The following is a 19065-nucleotide window of genomic DNA, read 5'->3' as shown; positions in this document are numbered from 1 at the left end:
TTGCTTGCTTCAGTGATGGAGGACTCCAACGTTCCCCGCCTGCCGTTTCAAACATTGTAACAAATATAGACACTAAACAAATTCCCAGAAACCTGCTTTCAGGGAGCTGGAGTTGATACAGAGTTTCGATTGTAGAACCCAAACAAACCAGATACCTGCTTTCAGGAGCAAAGGCCTAAGAGCTGGAGCCTCAGAGCTAAAGCTGGCCCAGAATAAAAAAATAAAAAGAAAAAAAGGAGCAGTTGGGAGCTTCAGTCCCAGCCTGAAAACAACCCTCAGCCCCTCACCCAGACTGGCCAGGCACCCCAGTGGGGACCCCCACCTTGAACGGTGTGTGACCAGCTGCAAACAGCCATCATCCCCTCATCCAGGCTGGCCAGGCACCCCAGTGGGGACTCCCACCCTGATCCAGGACACCCTTCAGGGCAAACCAGCCAGCCCCCACCCATGCACCAGGCCTCTATTCTATATAGTAAAAGGGTAATATGCTTCCCAGCACTGGGATCAGTGGAGCTGAGAGGCCTCCCGGCACTGGGATCAGTGTGACAGGGGTAAGCGCCCAAACCCCCTGATCACCCTGAGGCTCTGTGTGTGACAGGGGGAGGGGCCACAACCTCCCTATCGGCCATGCTCTGTTCATGACAGGTGAAGGCGCCCCAACCCCCTGATCAGCCCTGCTCTGTGCCTGATAGGGGGGAGCTCCCCAACCCCTTATCACTCTGAGGCTCTGTGTGTGACAGGGTGCGGCGCCCCAACCCCCGCACCCCACGTGCCCTGCTCTGTGTGTGATGGGGTAGAGCCATAACCTCCCCATCAGCCCTGCCCTGAGTGTGAGAGTGGCGGCGCCCCAACTCCCTGATCCTCCCTGCTCTGTGTGTGACAGGGGGCAGTGCCCCAACTCCCCTATTGGCCCTACTCTGTGAGTGACAGGGGGGAGCTCCTCAACCCCCTGATGGGCCCTGCTCAGTGTGTGACAGGGGGGAGCTCCTCAACCCCCTGATGGGCCCTGCTCTGTGCGTGACAGGGGGTGGCGCCACAACCTCCCCATTGACTCTGCCTTGAGTGTGACAGGGGGCGGTGCCCCCCCTCCCAATTGGCCCTACCCTGAGCTTGACTGAGGGTGGCATCGCAACCTCCCAATATGCCCTGCTCTGTGCATGACAGGGGGTGGCGCCCTAACTCCCCAATCAGCCCTGCTCTGAGCCCAACCAGGGGCTGCACCTAGGGATTGGGCCTGCCCTCTGCCACCTAGGAGCAGGCCTAAGCCAGCAGGTTGTTATCTCCCAAGGGGTCCCAGACTGGGAGAGTGCGCAGGCCGGTCTGATGGAACCCCCCCCTGCCCCCCTGTAAGGCTGCTGAAACCTCCCTTTTCCCTTAACCAACTTTTCCAGTAAGCTCTGGTTAATGTAAGATTAAAGAGAAGACCTCCCCCCTCCTGTGTCTCAACTGACCCTTCCCGTAAAGCTCTGGTGCCCTGGTTTGGTCATAGCATAGCTATCTTATCACTCCCTGGGATCGGTCTGCGCATACCAGACCACCCTGACCCCCTAGGAAATGAGTCAACTAATAACAAAGGCCTGTCCCTGTAAGAGATGAGTTATGAGTTAACTGTTAACCCCATTCCCTGTTTCCCTGGCCACCTGCGTGTGGTTTTTGCCTTTATAAACTCCTGCTCTGCAATTGCTCAGGGCTCCAGTCAGCCAGCACTTCCCTTGTGTTGTTGTCTGCCTGCCTGAGAGCCCCTGCGCTGCGCTTGTAATAAAGAACCTCTTGCTTTTGCATCAAGTTTCGGTCTCTGCATTTGACTTGGGGTCGTCGCCTCCTCCGCCGGACTCTCCGGGGGTCTTAGGGCCTTACATTTGGGGGCTCGTCCGGGATTAGGCGACCCCCTTCAAGCGCTGGGATCGGTCTTGGAGGTAAGCAGACTCCGGAGTCGTTCAGTGTTTGTCTTGTCCTTTGTTCGTTCTTAGTTTCGGTTTTTCAGGAAGACAGGTTGTCGGCTCCGTAAGGAGTCGGCTCCTCTGGTCGAAGGGGCTTCGGCCAGAAAAACTGTCACCCTGGGGGACGCCCCAGGAACGGGTGGTGACCAAGAGGAGGTCTTGGTCACTTCTGGTTCTGGCTGTCCGGCAACAGGCACTCGCGTGTCCGGCCGGACTAGCATCAGGGAGGGATATCATCCCTCAGCGGCCGTTCTGTATCTGGGTAAATTCTTGTGGATCCGGTGTCTTGTCGCGTCATTGTTTGTTCTTTGTTTTTGTCTTTTACTCCTCCTCTCCCATCCAGGTAACATGGGCCAAGGAAGCAACACCCCTCTTTCTCTTACAGTGGCACACTGGACGGATGTCCGGAGTCGGGGACTCAACCTTTCCGTCAGTGTCAAGAAGGGTCCTTGGCAAACTTTCTGTTCATCCGACTGGCCAGCCCTAGGCGTGGGATGGCCAGCGGATGGGACTTTTGATCTGTCTATTATTTTTGCAGTAAAGAACAAGGTGTTCCAATCAGGCCCGGCGGGCCATCCAGACCAGCAGCCGTATATTGTCGTCTGGCAGGACCTGGTCCAAAACCCTCCCTCTTGGCTGAAACCCTGGCTGACGTCCGGAACCTTCCGGGTTCTCGTGGCCCAGGCCCCTCCTGCAGAACAGACGAAACGTCCCCTGGCTGACTCTCAAACCGATCTTCTCCTCTTGGACTCCCCTCCCCCTTACCCCACTCCTCTCCAACCAGAGCCGCCGGAGAGACCAGAGCCCTCAGCGCCTCCCCCCGCTCCTCTGGCAGAGGGACCGGCTCAGGGAACCCGGAGTCAGAGGAGACATCCCGCGTCTCCGGATTCGACTGTAGCCTGCCCCCTCCGACCATACGGGCCTCCGCCCTCTCGCGGGGACGATGAGGAAACGGCTCCGCTTCAGCCACTCCAATACTGGCCCTTCTCCTCGGCAGACCTCTATAACTGGAAAACTAACCACCCTCCCTTTTCAGAGGATCCCCAGCGTCTGACGGGGCTGGTTGAATCCCTTATGTTCTCTCACCAGCCCACTTGGGACGACTGTCAGCAGCTTCTCCAGACTCTCTTTACTACAGAGGAAAGGGAGCGGATTCTTTTGGAGGCCCGGAAGAACGCCCCCGGCCCCGATGGCCGGCCAACTCTACTCCCTCATTTGGTGGATGCGGCCTTTCCTTTGGCCAGGCCGGACTGGGACTTCAACACGGCAGAAGGTAGGGAGCACCTGAAGGTCTACCGCCAGACTCTAGTGGCCGGCCTCAGAGGGGCGGCTCGGCGCCCCACGAATTTGGCTAAGGTAAGAGAGGTCATCCAGGGGCCCACTGAACCGCCTTCTGTTTTTCTCGAGTGATTAATGGAGGCGTTCAGACGGTACACCCCATTTGACCCCACCTCGGAGGGACAGAGGGCCTTGGTAGCTATGGCCTTCATAGGGCAGTCAGCGCTAGATATTAAGAAAAAGCTGCAGAGACTTGAGGGGTTGCAGGACTTTACCCTCCAAGATTTAGTTAAGGAGGCAGAGAAAGTGTACCACAAGAGGGAGACCGAGGAGGAGAAGGAGCAGTGGAAGGAGAGAGAGAGAGAGGAAAAGGAGGAGAGAAAGGAAAAAAGGGAAGAGCAAAGACTAACCCGTATCTTGGCCGCAGCAATAGAAGGGAGTAAGCCACAGGAGAGAGGAAAAGGAAGGCAGGCAGGGGCCCTGGGCAACAGGCCACCGTTAAGGAAGAATCAATGTGCTTATTGCAAGGAAGAAGGACATTGGAAGCTGGAGTGCCCAAAGAGACTAGCGAAGAAGGCGCTGGCACTCCAGGAAGATAGTGATTGAAGAAGTCGGGGCTCGGACCCCCTCCCCGAGCCTAGGGTAACTCTTAAGGTGGAGGGGAAGCCTGTTAACTTCCTGGTGGACACAGGGGCCCAATATTCAGTTCTTAAGAAACCGCTAGGACCAGTCTCCCAGAAGACCTCCTGGGTGATAGGGGCAACGGGAAATGAGCAATACTCCTGGACCACCACCCGGACAGTAGATCTAGGCACGGGAAGAGTGACTCATTCCTTCTTGGTAATACCCGAGTGCCCAGCCCCCCTTCTGGGGAGAGACTTGTTAACTAAAATGGGGGCTCAGATCACTTTCACCCCCAAGGGGCCTACCCTGACCCAACATGGGGAGCCAATTACCCTCTTGACACTTCAGCTCGAAGATGAGCATCGGCTGTTTGAGAATAACGTCCGAGAGGACGAGGGGATAGCGGAGTGGTTACAGCAATACCCTGAGGCTTGGGCTGAAACCGCAGGGATGGGCTTAGCTACCAAACGGCCCCCCGTAATGGTAGAGCTTAAGTCCACTGCAACCCCGATTGCAGTACGGCAGTATCCCATGGCCAAAGAAGCCTGGAAGGGAATCAAAGTTCATGTCCAACGCCTCCTACACCTAGGGGTCCTCGTTAAGTGCCACTCCCCGTGGAACACCCCACTCTTCCCGGTAAAGAAACCTGGAACTGATGACTACCGACCGGTGCAGGACTTAAGAGAAGTCAACAAGAGGGTACAGGATATTCATCCCACGGTCCCCAATCCTTACAATCTCTTGAACTCTATCCCTCCGTCCCATGTGTGGTATTCAGTTTTAGATTTAAAAGATGCCTTCTTCTGCTTGCGACTGCATCCTGCCAGTCAGAGCATTTTCGCTTTCGAATGGAGAGACCCAGATTCGGGGATGACAGGGCAGCTGACTTGGACCCGACTTCCCCAGGGATTCAAAAATTCCCCCACCATCTTCGATGAGGCACTTCATCAAGACCTGGCTGCTTTCCGCGCTGACCACCCGCAAATCACCCTTCTCCAGTACGTAGATGACCTTCTCCTCGCGGGAGCTACTAAGGAGGACTGTAAAGCAGGTACCGGTGCTTTGCTCTTAGAGCTCTCCCGCTTAGGATACCGGGTCTCGGCCAAGAAAGCCCAGATATGTCAGCGGAGAGTAACCTATTTAGGGTACGCACTAGAGGGGGGAAAGAGGTGGCTCACTGAAGCCCGAAAAAGCACAGTCACCCAGATTCCCAGGCCACAGACCCCCCGGCAGGTACGCGAGTTCCTGGGGACAGCTGGATTCTGCCGCCTCTGGATTCCGGGTTTTGCAACCTTGGCGGAGCCCCTCTACCCGCTGACAAAGCAAGGGAACCCCTTTGAATGGGGGGAGACTCATCAGAAAGCCTTTGACAACATTAAAAAGGCTCTTCTCTCGGCCCCGGCATTGGCCTTACCAGACGTGGCCAAACCCTTTACCCTGTTCATAGATGAGAGGAAAGGGGTAGCCAGAGGGGTCCTAACTCAAACTTTAGGCCCCTGGAAGAGGCCGGTAGCCTATTTATCCAAGAGACTAGACCCAGTGGCTAGAGGGTGGCCAGGCTGCTTGAGAGCAATTGCAGCTACTGCCCTGCTCGTAAGAGATGCGGACAAACTTACCCTGGGGCAGAAACTGACTGTGGTGGCCCCACACACTCTCAAGAGTGTTATTCGGCAGCCACCAGACCGGTGGCTATCCAACGCTCGGATGACTCACTACCAGAGTCTCCTGCTAAATGAAGATCGAATCCACTTCGGGGCTCCGGTAGTTCTCAACCCAGCAACCCTACTACCGGAAGTAAATCCTGAGAGCAAAGAAGTCCTACACTCATGCCGTGACATTCTGGCAGAGGAAACAGGGCCGAGGAGAGACCTCAGAGATTCTCCCTTGCCGGAGCCTCAACTCACCTGGTTCACGGACGGAAGCAGCTACCTCCATGAAGGTAAGAGGGTGGCGGGAGCGGCTGTGGTCAGCAAGGACCGGACTATTTGGGCTAGTAGCTTGCCCGAAGGGACTTCGGCCCAGAAGGCCGAATTAATTGCCCTGACACAGGCTCTCAGGCTGGCAGAGAGCAGCCGGGCCAATATTTATACTGACAGTCGTTATGCTTTTGCCACTGCTCATGTGCACGGGGCCATATACCGTCAGAGAGGTCTCCTCACTTCAGCAGGAAAGGAGATTAAGAATAAAAAGGAAATCCTCGACCTCCTAGAAGCCGTCCATGCCCCTCGGGAAGTAGCTATCATTCATTGTCCCGGGCACCAGAAAGGGACCTCGGAAATAGCTATAGGCAACAGGAAAGCGGACGCCGAGGCGAGACAGGCAGCTCTCGGACCCCGGCTACTCGCCCTCGCTGCTGGTCCCGCGGTACCACAGCCAGAGACCCTCCACTACACCCTAGAGGAGGAAGAAGACCTGCTTAAAAGGCCAGAAAAGTACCATAAGGACAAACTCGGGGTGTGGAGGACCACAAGGGAAAAGATGGTAGTACCAAGGGAGGCAGCCACTGCCTACCTCCAACAACTGCACCGCCTTACTCACCTGGGGGCCAAACACCTCAGCTCCACCAGCCGGGAAACTGGACACTATGTCAAAGGACTTGATCGCCTTTCAGAAGAAGTAGTTAAGCAATGCAAGGCGTGTCAGCTGGTGAACATACATTCATCCCAGGTCGGGACCGGACAGAGACTCAGGGGAGACCGGCCCGGGAGTTACTGGGAGGTAGATTTTACAGAGGTGAAGCCCGCCCGATACGGTTATAAATATCTCTTAGTTTTCATAGATACCTTCTCAGGTTGGGTAGAAGCCTTCCCTACCAAAAGAGAAACTGCAACCGTGGTCGCCAAGAAGATCTTAGAAGACATCTTTCCGCGGTTTGGAATTCCTAAGGTAATTGGATCAGACAACGGTCAGGCTTTCGTTGCCCAGGTAAGTCAGGGAATGGCCAAGATACTAGGGGCGGATTGGAAATTGCATTGTGCTTACAGGCCCCAGAGTTCAGGTCAGGTAGAAAGAATGAATAGGACATTAAAAGAGGCTATGACTAAATTATCCTTAGAGACTGGCGTGGCGGACTGGACGGTCCTCCTTCCCTTTGCCCTTTTCCGCGCGCGAAACACCCCAGGCCCCTTGGGGGTGACACCATTCGAGGTTCTGTTTGGGGCCCCTCCGCCCCTAGCCGCTGACCCTTGGTCTGTGCCCACAGATACTCACACCCCTCAATCCCTGCTTGCCAGGCTGAAGGCCCTCGAGACTGTCCAGAAGGAGGTGTGGACTCCCCTGGCTGCCCTCTACCAACCGGGGGAGTTGCAGGTCCCCCACCAGTTCCAGGTCGGAGACTTCGTCTACATCAGACGCCATCGAGCTGCTAATCTCGAGCCGAGGTGGAAAGGACCCCATCTGGTATTGCTGACAACCCCGACAGCGGTCAAGGTAGACGGCGTAGCCGCTTGGATCCACGCCTCCCACGTTAAGCGAGCACCTCCACCAGATGATGACGGCCATGGATGGACTGTGGAGAAAACTGACAACCCTCTCAAGCTGCGGATTCACCACCGCCCTCCTCCTCTTGCTGAGCCTGCCACTGATAAGTAGCAACCCCCATGCCCCAAAGAGACTAACCTGGAGGGTGCTGTCCCCCCATACTGGGCAGACGGCTTGGTCAATCACCAATATTGCACCTAAAGGGACATGGTGGCCGGACCTAACGCCGGACCTCTGTGCCATGGCAGCCGGACATAGACTATGGGACCTCCCATATGAATCGGTAGAGGAAACCAAGTCAGGTGTAGAGTCCCGAACTTACATAGGAAAGGGAAAAGATGGCTATCCTAGACTCTGCAGTTATTCCGAAGCCCGAGAGGCTCTTTCGGAGTCCCAATTCTATGTGTGCCCCAAAGATAGGCAGGGACACGGGAAAAATTGTGGATCTGAACATGAATACTTTTGTGCAGAATGGGGGTGTGAGACAACTGGTACTGCATATTGGATCAAAGAGCCCCCTGCATGGGATCTCATCCAAGTTCAGAGAAATAAGAGCAAATCCTCCGGTCATAGGGGATGGATTAATACTCTAAATATCTCTTTTACCCCAGCTGGCCGGTCATATGAGCTAAACAAATGGCGCTGGGGACTAACATGGGGGCTACGGTTGTATGATAAGACCCGGAAATATGATGGCTTCCTTTTTAAGATAAAATTAGATGTAGACGATTACAGACCACCAGTTGCAGTAGGTCCCAACCCCGTCTTGTCCAGCCGGCAGCTCCCCACGAAAGGAAAGCCTTTTACCACTACTCCAGTGGCAGAGACCAGCCCAGCCTCCTGGGAGGAACTGGCCAGCCCCATAGACCCGGAGGTAAACTCTGGTCAGAGACTGTTAGGCTTAGTGGAGGGGGCCTTTAGTTCTTTAAATATGTCCAGGTCTAACCTAACTGAGTCTTGCTGGCTCTGCTTAACTATAAGGCCCCCCTACTATGAAGGAATAGCCTTCCGGGGAAACTATACCAACACCACAAGCCACGACCATTGTTCATGGGGACAGCAGGGGAAGCTGACCCTTACTGAGGTCTCGGGGCAAGGCACATGTATAGGACAAGTGCCAAAAGACCGCCAGCATCTCTGCAGCGAGAACTTAGCATACCCTTCTCCCGCAAGCTATTACTTAGTGCCCCCGACAGGGGGATGGTGGGCCTGTAGTACAGGGCTTACACCGTGTTTAGCAGCCCAGGCCTTCAACCGCTCTCAAGATTATTGCATCCTTGTCCAGTTAGTCCCCAGAATCATGTATTATCAAGCGAATGCGTTTGAAAAGGAATTTGACTTCTATCCTCCCTCCCATCGAGATAAGCGGGAACTTGTGTCACTGACCTTAGCCGCTCTCTTGGGTTTGGGGGTCGCGGCAGGAGTTGGGACAGGGGCGACAGCCCTCATTAAAGGCCCCACTTACACTGAAGAACTCAGAGCTGCTATAGATGAAGACCTCAAACATATAGAGCACTCCATTACCAAACTTGAGGAGTCTCTGACCTCCCTGTCTGAGGTAGTCCTACAAAATAGGAGGGGTCTTGATCTCCTGTTCTTAAAGGAGGGAGGGCTGTGTGCAGCCCTCAAAGAACAATGCTGTTTCTATGCTGATCATTCAGGGGTGATAAAGGATTCCATGTCAAAACTTAGGGAAAGGTTAGAGACTCGCAAAAGAGAGCGAGAAGCCAAACAGGGCTGGTTTGAAAGTTGGTTTAACAGCTCACCTTGGTTCACAACCCTAATATCCTCACTGTTAGGGCCCCTAATTATTCTACTCCTCCTGTTAACATTCGGGCCGTGCATATTAAATCACCTAATCGCCTTCATCCGGGATCGGATCAGTGCGGTCCAGGTGATGGTCCTTCAGCAACGGTATCAAACTGTACCCCTAGACGAAGGACCTCTAGTTCCATGATTGGAACTCTCCAAAAGAAAAGGGGGGAATGTAAGGCCGCTGAAACCTCCCTTTTCCCTTAACCAACTTTTCCAGTAAGCTCTGGTTAATGTAAGATTAAAGAGAAGACCTCCCCCCTCCTGTGTCTCAACTGACCCTTCCCGTAAAGCTCTGGTGCCCTGGTTTGGTCATAGCATAGCTATCTTATCGCTCCCTGGGATCGGTCTGCGCATACCAGACCACCCTGACCCCCTAGGAAATGAGTCAACTAATAACAAAGGCCTGTCCCTGTAAGAGATGAGTTATGAGTTAACTGTTAACCCCATTCCCTGTTTCCCTGGCCACCTGCGTGTGGTTTTTGCCTTTATAAACTCCTGCTCTGCAATTGCTCAGGGCTCCAGTCAGCCAGCACTTCCCTTGTGTTGTTGTCTGCCTGCCTGAGAGCCCCTGCGCTGCGCTTGTAATAAAGAACCTCTTGCTTTTGCATCAAGTTTCGGTCTCTGCGTTTGACTTGGGGTCGTCGCCTCCTCCGCCGGACTCTCCGGGGGTCTTAGGGCCTTACACCCCCAGATCACAAATTTTTGTGCACTGGGCCTCTAGTGTTATAATATAAATATATATATGCATACATTTTATCTGTACATGTATGTTTATGTGTACATAAACATATACACACATATATACATAAGCAGATATATAGTGGGGCCTTGACTTACGAGTGTCCCGACTAACGAGTTTTTTGAGATACCAGCTGTCTCTCGGCTGATTTTTTGCATTGAGTTGACAGAGTAATTTGAATTAACGAGCTCCTTAACGAGCTCGGTCTTGGAACGAATTAAACTCGTAAGTCAAGGCTCCACTGTATGTGTTTTTCAATAAAAAAACATTTAAAATATTTTATGCTTTTCTTCACCATAAAACTGCAAATCAAAACAGAAACAGCAAAACAGCATTTCTGAAATTTGTTATCCAAAGTATTTTATAATTAGTTGGTGTCAGTAGTGAACTGAGTAAAAACTTTAAATGATTAATGATTTATCAAAATACTAAAGGCCCATTGCATGAAATTCGTGCACTCGGTGGGGGGGTCCCTCAGCCTGGCCTGCACCCTCTCACAGTCCAGGAGCCCTTGGTGGATGTCGGACATCCTTAGCCCTGCCAAGGAAGCAGGAGAGGCTCCCACCACCACCGCTGTGCTCACCAGCCATGATCCTGGCTTCTGGCTGAGTGGCTCTCCCCCTGTGGGAGTGCACTGACCACCAGGGTGCAGCTCCTGCACTGAGTGTCTGCCCCTTAGTGGTCAGTGTGCATCATAGTGACAGGTTGTTTGCATATTATCCTTTTATTATGTAGGATGAGCCCGGCCATCATGGCTCAGTGGTTGAGCATCAACCTGTGAACCAGGAGTTCACAATTAGATTCCAGGTCAGGGCACATGCCTGGGTTTCAGGCTCAATTCCCAGTGTGGGGTGTATAGGATGAAGTTGATCAATGATTCTCATTCATCACTGATGTTTTTATCTCTCTCTCCCTTTCTCTATTACATCAATAAAAATATATTTGTAAAAACATGAATTGCAATAATGTTTGATTATGATTAAAATGGCAGTTCTTTTAGGCATACAGAAGACCTCTGAATCTAATATTACCTTATCAGAAAGCTCAGAGATATATTAACATTAACTTTATTTGTTTATTATATTGCATTTTTTTCCTATGCACATGTGCATGTATTTTCTGGGCTCTCTATGCTATTTTATTGTTTTATAAATCTGTCTTTATGCCAGTACTATTATGTTTTGATAGCTGTAGTTTCATAATGTTTTGAAATCAGGAAACTTAAAACTACTGACTGTTATTTTTTACATTGTTCTGGCTTCCAATTTTTAAATTATAAACACAGTTATAATAATAAATATGCACCCATATATCTCATAAAGTGTTTGTTCTGCCATCATACTGTTTGAGATGTAATCATATTTTATAAACTAAACACTAATATGTAGGGTAGAGTTAAGGATTCTAGCTAATAAATAAATTGTACCATTTACTCATTAATTGGGCTACAGAAGAGTTCTTACTTGTTTTCAGTCCCAAACATATGGATTGACTGAATTTGATCAATCTTGGTCACTCCCAACTTCCCTATTCATTGAAAAGGACAAGGTCTTTGATAATGCTAGATTTAAGCTATTTAACTTTGTTCTAAGCAAGCAGAAACTCATAATCACAGACAATAGTATGATGATTACCAGAGGAAAGGGAGGTCTAGGGGTAGAAAAAGATATAGGGGGTCAAATATATGGTGACAGGAAAAGACTTAGAGTGCTGGGCACACAATGCAATATACAGATGATGCATCATAGCATTGGACACTTGGAACCTATATAATCTTATTAAACAATGTCACCCCAATAAATCTAATGAAAAAAACTTACCTTTTTTTTTCTTCTTTTTTACTTCTCCAAGATTGTATAGCCTATTTAGGGTCCTTTTAGATTACATATAAATTTTAGGATGAATTCATATATTGCTGCAAAAAAAACTTACTTGGGATTTTGATAGACATTATATTGAATCTGTAAATCATTTTGGGTAGTATGCACTGTTATCTTAATTATATTGTTTCCAATACAAGCACAAGGATTATCTTTCCTTTTACTTGTGTCTTCTTTCAGTAACACTTTTTTTAGCTTTCAGTATACAAGACTTTTGCCTTTGTTACATTTATTTCAAGTTATTATTTTATTATTTTTGACATTCTATTATAAATGAAATTGTTCTTTATTTTACATTGTTCTATATTAGTGTATAGACATATATTGAATTTTGAGTATTGATTTTTGTTGTGTTCTACAACTTTGCTTATTTATTTGCTTTTTAGTTCTAAGAGATTTTTGTGGAATATGTACTGTTTTCTAAACCTAAGATCATTTTACCTTTGGTCAGAGAGAGTTTTCTTCTTCATATGCAATTTGAATGCTCTAGTGATGACTTGGAGTATTACATTAAATAGGAGTGGGAAAAGCAAACTTTTTTTCTTGTTCCTGATCTTAGAGGGAAAGCATTCATTCATTTAACATTGGGTATGCTGTCCACTGTGGGCCTGTCATATATGGACTATGTTATCTATACCAGGGGTCCTCAAACTACGGCCCGCGGGCCACATGCAAATACAAATATTGTATTTGTTCCTGTTTTGTTTTTTTACTTCAAAATAAGATATGTGCAGTGTGCATAGGAATTTGTTCATAGTTTTTTTTTAAACTATATTCCTGCCCTCCAACGATCTGAGGGACAGTGAACTGGCCCCCTGTTTAAAAAGTTTGAGGACCCCTGATCTATACAATAAAAGCCTAGGTGTCCCTTGCACCCTCACACCCTTGCACAGAACCCTCTCGTCACATAAGATGGCCACCCTCACATTACAAATGGTTGCCACAAGATGTCTGGCAGGGGAGGGCAGTTGAGGGCAACCAGGTCAGCAGGGGAGGGTAGTTGGGGGCAATTGAGCTGGCAGGCAGAAGTTGTTAGGGGCAATCAGGTAGGCAGGCAGGTGAGCGGTTAGGAGCTAGCAGTCCCAGATTGTGGTATCAGGCCTAAACTGGCAGTCGGACACCCCCAAGTGGTCCCAGATTGGAGATGGTGCAGACCAGGCACGAATTTCGTACACTGGGCCTTTAGTGTTTATATAAATTCCTTTTTTTCTAGTTTGCTTATCATTGTTAATGTTAACCTATATTACCTGGCAGAGGTAATGTTTGTTTAAGTATCTCCAATGTGAAGTTATTCTTTCTTTCTATTTTCATATTGTACTTGTAGGAAGGAATTCACTATGCACAGCTGAAAAAGAGGGAATTTCCCCAGCCAATGTTGCTCAGTGGTTGAGCATTGACCCATGTACCAGGAGGTCACAGTTTGATTCCCAGTCAGGGCACATGCCTGGGTTGAGGGATTAATCCCCAGGAGAGGGTGTGAAGGAGGCAGCCCATCAGTGAGTCTCTCTCATAATTGATGTTTCTATCTGGCTGACCCTCTCCTTTCCTCTATCTGAAATCAATGAATATATATATATATATATATTTTAAGAATGGGGAACCTAGCCCAGTGAATAGAACATTGGCCCGCAGATTGAAGAGTCCTGGATTTAATTCTGGTCAAGGGCATGTACCTTGGTTGCAGGCTCCTGTCCTGGTCAAGGGTATGCAGGAGGCATGTCTCTCTCACATCAGTGTTTCTCTCTGTCTCTCCCTATCCCTTCCACTCTCTATAAAAATCAATGGGAAAAATATCCTCAGGTGAGGATTAAAAACAAAAAAAAAATATGGGGAATTATGTTCCCTTCTTTGAGGGTGGTTCACCTACATTATTAATTATTTTATAAAGGATATTTGTCTAAATTACACATTTATTTGTTTATTATTATATCCTTCATGAAATTTATTTTATATCTTGGGTAAAAATAAAGTACTTTTATTGTTTTTATTTATTTTTTAAATTTATCTTTACTCTTGAAAGTATTACAGATGTACCCTCCCCCTACCGCCCCCCATTGACTCCCTCCACTCTGTACATGCCCCTCTCAGGCCTTCACCACAGGATTGTCTGTGTTCATGTGCTATGCATATATGCATATAAATTCCCCTGTTAATCTCTCCCCCCAATCCCCACCCTTGCCTTTCCACTGAGATTCGTCAATCTGTTCCATGCTTCTATGCCCCTGAATTTATTTTATTAATCAGTTTGTTCATTAGATTCCAAAAAATGAGTGAGACCATGTGATTCTTATCTTTCACTGACTGGTTTCTTGCGCTTAGCATGATACTCTCCAGGTCCCTCCATTCTGTCTCAAAGGGTAAGAGAGCCTTCTTTTTTTACTGCTGCATAGTAATCCATGGTGTAAATGTACCACAGCTTTTTTTATCTACTCATCTACTGATGAGCACTTAGGCTATTTCCAAATCATAGCTATTGTAAATTGAGCTGCTATGCATATATTCTTTCTGGTTGGTGTTTCCAAATTCTTAGGATATATTCCTAGAAGTGGGATCACTGGGTCAAATGGGAGTTTCATTTTTAATTTTTTGAGGAAACTCCATACTGTTTTCTATAATGGCTGCACCAGTTTGCATTCCCACCAGCAGTGTACTAGGGTTCCCTTTTCTCCACATCCTCATCAGCACTTGTCATTTGTTGATTTGTTGATGATAGCCATTCTGACAGGATTGAGGTTATAGTCATTGTTGTTTTGATTTGCATCTCTCAGATGATAAGTGACTTTGAGCATTTTTTCATGTCTCTTGGCCATCTGTATGTCCCCTTTGAGAAGTGTATATTTAGGTATTTTGCCCATCTTTAATTGGGTTGTTCGTCATCCTTTTGTTAAGGTGTATGAGTTCCTTATATATTTTGGATATTAACCCATTATCAGATTTATCATTGGCAAATACGTTCTCCTATACAATGGGCTCCCCTTTCTTTTTGTTGATGGTTTCTTTTGCTGTGCAGAAGCTTTTTATTTTGATGTAGTCCCATTTGTTTATTTTTTTCTTAGTTTCCTTTGACCTAGGAGATGCATTGGCAAACATATTGCTATAAGAGATGTATAAGATTTTGCTGCCTATAGTTTCTTCTAAGATTTTTATGCTTTTTTGGCTTACATTTAAGTATTTTATCCATTTTGAGCTTGTTCTTCTCTATGTGGTAAGTTGGTGGTCTAATTTCATTTTTTTGCATGCATCTGTCCATTTTTCCCAACACCATTTATTGAAGAGACTATCTTTATTCCACTGTATGCTCTTGTCTCCTTTGTCAAATATTAATTTGGCATAATGGCTTGGTTCGATTTCTGAGTTCTCTGTTCTGTTCTATTGATCTATATGCCTATTTTTGTGCCTCTACCAGGCTGTCGTGATTGCAGTTGCTTTTTAGTACAACCTGATACCTTGTGTTGTGATCTCCCCAACTTCCTTCTTCTTTCTCCAGATTGCTGCAGCTATGCAGGGTCTTTTCTTTAAATTCCAAATAAATATTTGGAGTGTTTGTTCTTAATCTGTGAAACATGCCATTTGTTGTTGTTGTTTTTTTTTTAATAGGAATTGCATTAAATCTATAGATTGCTTTGGATAGTGTAGACATATTGATGATGTTGATTCTAGCAATCCATGAACACAGTATATTCTTCAACTTGTTTATATATTCGTGTATCTCTTTTTAAAAGGTGATGTCCTTTCCTTAGGTCTTTTAAATCCTTGGTTAAGTTTATTCCTTAGTGTCTTAATTTTTTTGTTGCAATGGTATATGGGATTTTTTTTTAGTTTCTCCTTCTAAGAGTTCATTATTGGTGTATAAAAATGCCATTGATTTCTGGGTATTAAATTTGTATTCTGCTACATTGTTGAATTCATTTATTAAATCTAATAATTCATTTATTAAATCTAATAATTTATTTATTAAATCTAATAATTTTTGGTGGAGTCTCTAGGGTTTACTATGTACAATATCATGTAAGTGGTGAATAATGACAGTTTTACTTCCTCCCTTCCAATTTGCATGCCTTTAAGTTTTTCTTCTTGTCTGATCACTGTCTAGGATTTCCAGAACTATGATGAATAAGAGTGGCGAAAGTGGAAATTCCTGTTTTTTTCCTGTTCTTTAGTGGAAATTGTTTTAGTTATTGCCCTTTGAGTATGATGTTGGTGGTAGATTGGTCAAATATGGCCTTTATTATGTTGAGGTATGACCCCTCTATTTCCACTTTGCTGAGAGTTTTTATGAAATAAAGGGTGTTAGATTTTGCTGACTGCTTTTTCTGCATCTGTTGATTTGATCGTGTGACTTTTTTCTTTCAATTTGTTTATGTGATATATCATGATTATTGATTTGTGAATATTGTACCAGCCTTGCATCCCCAGAATACATCCCACTTAATCATGGTGTATGGTCTTTTTATGTATTGCTGGATCTGATATGATAAAATTTTGTTGAGAATTTTAGCATCTATGTCCACCAGGGCTTATTGGCCTGTAATTTTCTTTCTTCGTAGTGCCTTTATCTAGTTTTGGAATTAGAGTAATGCTGATCTCATTTAAAGAGCTTAGAAGTGTTTCTTCCTCCTTTATTTTTTGGAATAGTTTGAGGAGGATAAGTTTTAGTTCCTCTTAATGTTTGGTAAAAATTTTCTGTGAAGCTGTCCAGACCAGGGCTTTTGTTTGCTGGGAGTTTTTTGATTATTGCTTAAATTTAATCAGTAGTTATCACCCTATTCAGGTTTTCTGATTCTTCCTGATTGAGCTTTGGAAGATTGTATTTTTCCAGAAATATGTCCATTTTGTACAGGTTATCCAGCTTGTTGGAATATAGTTGTTCACAGAAAATTTTTAAAGATCCTTTGTATTTCTGAAAGGACAATTTTTGCTTCACCTCTTTCATTTCTGATTTTGTTCATTTGAGTCCTCTCTCTTTGTTTGTTAATGAATCTGACTAGTGGTTCATTAAACGTGTTTATCTTTTCAAAGAACCAGCTCTTGATTTCATTGATCTTTTGAATCATTTTTTTAGTCTCTATGTCATTTATTTCTGCTATGATATTCATTATTTCCTTCCTTCTACTTTCTCTGGGTTTTTGTTTTTCTCCTTCTAATTCTTTAAGTTGTAGGGTTAGATAGTTTATTAGAATTTTTTCTTGTTTTTGCTATGGACTGCTTTCTCTGTGTCCCACAGATTTTGGGTTGTTGAGTGCTCATTTTTAATTGGCACGAGGATGTTTTTAATTTCTTCCTTGATCTATTTGTTAACTCATTAATTGTTAAATAATATGCTATTTAGCCTCCATGCTTTGAATGTTTTTGAGTGTTTTTATTGCAGTTAATTTCTCATTTCATGCTGTTCTGATCTGAGAAGTTGCTTGATATGACTTCAATCTTCTTGAACTTGTAGAGATTTAGTTTGTGTTTTAACATGTGATCTATCTTTGAGAATGATCCATGTGTACTTCAGAAGAATGTATATTGTGCAATTTTGCATTGAAATGTTCTAAAAATGTCAATTAATTCCATCTGATCTATTGTGTCATTTAGGATAGCTGTTTTTTTAATTGATTTTTAAGATCTATCCAGTGATATTAGTAGAGTGTTAAAGACCCTTACTGTGATCTTCCTGTCTATCTCTCACTTAAAATCCTCTAGAAATGTTAATAATTTGTGTGCTCCTATATTGGGTGTATATATATTTACCAGAGTTACATACTCTTATTGTATCTAGCCATTTGTTATGATGACATGGCCTTCATTGTCCTCTGCTTATGGCCTTCATTTTGAAGTGTATTTTCTCAGATATGAGTGTTTCTACCCCAATATATTTTTAATTTCCATTTGCCTGGAAATTTTTTTTCCATCCATTCACTGTCAGTCTGTGTGAATCTTTTGTGCTGAGGTGGGTCTCTTGTAGACAGCATATATATGGGTCATGTTTTCTTATCCATTCAGCTACCCTATGTCTTTTGACTGGAGCATTTAAGCCATTTCCATTTAAAGTTATTATTGACAACTATTTATTTATTGCCATTGTTATTTTCTTTATGCCTATGATCCCCTCTCTCTCTCTCCTTTTCTTCTTAAAGCAGTTCCTTTAACATTTCTTGCATTGCTGGTTTGGTGGTAATGTACTTCTATACTTCCCCCCCCTTTTTTTGTCTGGAAAGTTTTTTTATTTTACCTTCAATTTTAAATGAAATCCTCCCTGGATACAGTAGTCTTGGGTTCAGCCCTTTGCTTTTCATTACTTTGTATACTTCAGGCCACTCCCATCTGGTCTGAAGTGTTTCTATTAAGAAATAAGCTAACGGTCTATTGGGAGCTCCCTTGTAGGTAACTTTCTCTTTCTTGCAACCTTTAAGATTACTTCTGTGTCTTTAATGTTTGCCATTTTAATTATGATGTGCCTAGGTGTGGGCCTTTGGGTTCATCTTGATTGAGACTCTGTGTTTCCTGAACTTGAATAACTTTTTCTTTCACCAGGTTAAGGAAAGTTTCTGCCATTATTTCTTTAAACAGGTTCTCTGTTCATTTCCAGAGTCTTTTCCTTCTGGTACTCCTATGATGCAATTGTTACATTTCATATTATTGCAAAGCTCCCATAGATTCCCATTCTGCTTTTATTTTATTTTTTTCATTTGCTGCTCTGAATGGGTGTTTTATTCTACCGTGTTTTGAAATTTCCTAATTCAGTTCTCAGCTTCTTCTAGTCTACTGTTGAATCCTTTCAGGGTGTTCTTTATTTCAGCTATGTCATTCTTCATATAATAATGTATTTAAAAAACTGATTTTTCTGCTTCACTTTTTCCAGCTTTGGATATTTTAGGAGCACATTCAGTTGGCTCCTCCATCCCTTTTATATGATGGTTGGTTTTGTTTTGTCTTACTTTTATTTTTCTTAACATTTTTTATTGATTTTTAAACTGAGAGGAAGGGACAGGGAGAGAGAGAAACACTGATAGGAAAGAGAAACATCCATTGGCTGCATGTGCTCTGGACATTACCAAGCAGCAATGTTTTTACACAGGGTGACGCCCAACCACCAACTGAGCAACACTGGCCAGAGTTATGTAGTTTTGTTTTTAGAATGTTCTTACTGTTTTGCTCTACTAGATGCTCTAGTTTCATCTTGCATATTCCCTGCTCCAGTCTTATTGTCAGGCATTTCTCCAAGGACCTTGGTATTGAAACTAAGAGCTGGGTTCCCAGTGTACTTATTGCTATTGAGCACCTTTACACATCAATATATCATCTTCATTCATTTTAGGTTCTC

The 19065-nt window shown here is 45.5% G+C and overlaps 1 protein-coding gene across 1 annotated transcript; it reads left to right on the top strand.

Annotated features, from left to right (window-relative positions):
- Positions 1–2126: 2126 nt before the first annotated feature.
- Positions 2127–6727, top strand: LOC132223326 (uncharacterized). Its single transcript, XM_059678559.1, is given in 2 exon segments — positions 2127–6687; positions 6690–6727. Coding segments are annotated over 2 exon segments (4437 nt in total). The 5' UTR covers positions 2127–2288.
- Positions 6728–19065: the final 12338 nt, after the last annotated feature.

This window comes from Myotis daubentonii, chromosome X (genome assembly GCF_963259705.1).
Source record: "Myotis daubentonii chromosome X, mMyoDau2.1, whole genome shotgun sequence".
NCBI classification, from domain to species: domain Eukaryota; kingdom Metazoa; phylum Chordata; class Mammalia; order Chiroptera; family Vespertilionidae; genus Myotis; species Myotis daubentonii.
Note: the sequence above shows the minus strand (reverse complement) of the source record. Positions and strands in the feature narration are given on the sequence as shown.